We start from the raw sequence: 2,873 nt of genomic DNA, 5'->3' as shown, positions 1-2,873 counted from the left end.
CAAAGAAGCTAAAACAGGAGAAATGTGATCTCTTTTCCTGGTTCCTGTCAGAACACGTGCTGCAGCATTCTGGATCAGCTGAAGAGTCTTAATGGACTTTTTTGAGCAGCCTGATAATAAGGAATTGCAGTAATCCAGCCTAGAAGTAACAAATGCATGGACTAGTTTTTCTGCATCATTTTTAGACAGGATGTTCCTGATTTTCGCAATATTACGTAGGTGAAAAAAGGCGATCCTTGAAATTTGCTTAATGTGAGACTTAAACGACATGTCCTGATCAAAGATAACTCCAAGATTCATCACAGTGGTGCTGGAGGCCAGGGCGACGCCATCAAGGGAAACTATATCTTTAGATAATGCGTCACGGAGGTGCTTAGGCCCCAGAGCAATAACTTCAGTTTTATCTGAGTTTAACATTAGAAAATTACAGGTCATCCAGGTTTTAACATTCTGAAGACACATTTGAAGTTTAGCTAACTGATGAGTTTCATCTGGCTTGATCGATAGATATAACAGAGTATCATCTGCATAACAATGAAAGCTTATGGAATATTTCCTGATAATGTTGCCTAAAGGAAGCATATATAAAGTGAAGAGGATTGGTCCGAGGACAGATCCTTGAGGAACTCCATGACTAACTTTGGCATGCATGGAGGACTAATCGTTAACATGTACAAACTGAAATCGATCTGATAAATAGGACTTAAACCAGCTTAGAGCGGTTCCTTTAATGCCAATGAAATATTCCAGTCTCTGCAATAGGATCTGATGGTCAGTGATATCAAATGCAGCAGTAAGATCTAATAAAACCAGTACAGAGACAAGTCCTTTGTCTGATGCAATAAGGAGGTCATTAGTAATTTTCACCAGAGCTGTCTCTGTGCTATGATGAGCTCTAAATCCTGACTGAAAATCCTCAAATAAACTATTGCTCTGTAGAAAGTCACACAGCCATCTGACAGCCCAGTTAGTCCTGCATTCTGTTATTGTGTTGCTTATGGATGGAATTATTACAAAATGCTTTGCTGGGACGCCTTGAACCCTCTTAAGGACCCTTGGGGGGGCCTGGACCCTGCTTTAAGAACCACTGCTGTAAAGGCTGAGTTTGCCATTTCAGATGTGCGTGTCTGACTACAGATGTGCGTGTCGAGGTGTCTGCGATGTGTCGGTGTCTCTCTGGTTCCCATGGCGATCGTCTGTATGCTGTCCAACATCCTGCTGCTGCTTCCTGAACTGAAGATCCGCTTCCTGTTGGAGGGTCATGTGACCAGAGAGGCCACCTGGGCCACGGGGCTGTGGGGGTCTGGCTTCCTGGTACGTGTGTCTCTAAATGTATAGTCTGTGTCATGTCCAGTGTTGGGCTTGTTACTCTGTAAAAAAGTTACTTTTTGCTTATTACTCCTTTTAAAAAGTACTAATATTACTTTACTTAGTACTGAGTATTCAAAGTAACTAGTTTCGTTACTATATTACTCTCATCCCCAAGTGACGGCTGCCTGTTCAGCATCTCATTTTAGAAATTAATCCATAATGAACCTGAGGTGTCAACAAGCTGAAAACAGGTGATGCTGCCCACCACTGGTCATGTGTCATGTGTGTGTGTGTGTGTGTCTACACGTATGTAGTGTGTGTCATGTGCTGTGTGTGTGTGTTTGACTCGTGTGTATTTTGGTGTTCGTCACATGCTGGTTTATTTGCGTCTCTGAGGCTGAATCAGATTCAGTGTGTGAAGTACTTCTTTCTTGTCATTTGTACAGCAGTGACAGTGAAGCACTCCTCCAACAATGCTCAAATTACAGAATTATAATATTCATATATATCAGTATGAATATTCATGCAAACACTGATGTTTGTCTTCATGTCTGATTTCAGGTTCTGCTTGGAGCCCGAGCGTTTGTGCAGAGCAGCAAAACTAGAGGCTGCTGTGCTTTCAGAAGTGAGGTGAGCTGACGGAGTGTTTTGTGATTACTGTTGCCCAGAAAACTTTAATTTGTGACTTTCAGGTTACAAATTTGTTGCAGTTTCTCTCTGTATCCAGGTGTTGTGTCAGGTGTGTCTCTCTTTATCCAGATGTTGTGTCAGGTGTTTCAGCTGTTGTGTCAGGTGTTTCTCTCTGTATCCAGGTGTTGTGTCAGGTGTTACAGGTTTTGTGTCAGGTGTTTCTCTCTGTATCCAGGTGTTGTGTCAGGTGTTACAGGTTTTGTGTCAGGTGTGTCTCTCTTTATCCAGATGTTGTGTCAGGTGTTTCAGCTGTTGTGTCAGGTGTTTCTCTCTGTATCCAGATGTTGTGTCAGGTGTTGTGTTGCAGGTGTAACAGGTGTTTGTTTCTGTATCCAGATGTAGTGTCAGGTGTTGCAGGTGTAACAGGTGTTTGTTTCTGTATCCAGATGTAGTGTCAGGTGTTGCAGGTGTCACAGGTGTTTCTCTCTGTATCCAGATGTTGTGTCAGGTGTTGCAGGTGTCACAGGTGTTTGTCTCTGTATCCAGATGTAGTGTCAGGTGTTTCAGGTGTTGTGTCAGGTGTTACAGGTGTTTCTCTCTGTATCCAGATGTTGTGTCAGGTGTTGTGTTGCAGGTGTTACAGGTGTTTGTCTCTGTATCCAGATGTTGTGTTGCAGGTGTTGTGTCAGGTGTTGTGTCAGGTGTTACAGGTGTTTCTCTCTGTATCCAGATGTTGTGTCAGGTGTTGTGTTGCAGGTGTTGTGTTGCAGGTGTTGTGTCAGGTGTTGTGTTGCAGGTGTTTGTCTCTGTATCCAGATGTTGTGTTGCAGGTGCTGTGTCAGATGTTGTGTCAGGTGTTACAGGTGTTTCTCTCTGTATCCAGATGTTGTGTCAGGTGTTGTGTTGCAGGTGTTGTGTTGCAGGTGTTGTGT

At 43.2% G+C, this 2,873-nt stretch overlaps 1 protein-coding gene across 1 annotated transcript in view; it reads left to right on the top strand.

The window, feature by feature from the left end:
- Positions 1–2,873, top strand: part of LOC123986271 (transmembrane 4 L6 family member 1-like) — an 8,366-nt gene that overhangs the window by 1,781 nt on the left and 3,712 nt on the right. Inside the window, exons 2-3 of the mRNA XM_046074442.1 lie at positions 1,138–1,314; positions 1,873–1,941. Coding sequence (XP_045930398.1) covers positions 1,138–1,314; positions 1,873–1,941 — 246 coding nt within the window. The remainder of the gene's footprint in view (positions 1–1,137; positions 1,315–1,872; positions 1,942–2,873) is intronic.

This window comes from Micropterus dolomieu, linkage group LG17, assembly GCF_021292245.1.
Source record: "Micropterus dolomieu isolate WLL.071019.BEF.003 ecotype Adirondacks linkage group LG17, ASM2129224v1, whole genome shotgun sequence".
Classification (NCBI taxonomy): domain Eukaryota; kingdom Metazoa; phylum Chordata; class Actinopteri; order Centrarchiformes; family Centrarchidae; genus Micropterus; species Micropterus dolomieu.
Note: the sequence above shows the minus strand (reverse complement) of the source record. Positions and strands in the feature narration are given on the sequence as shown.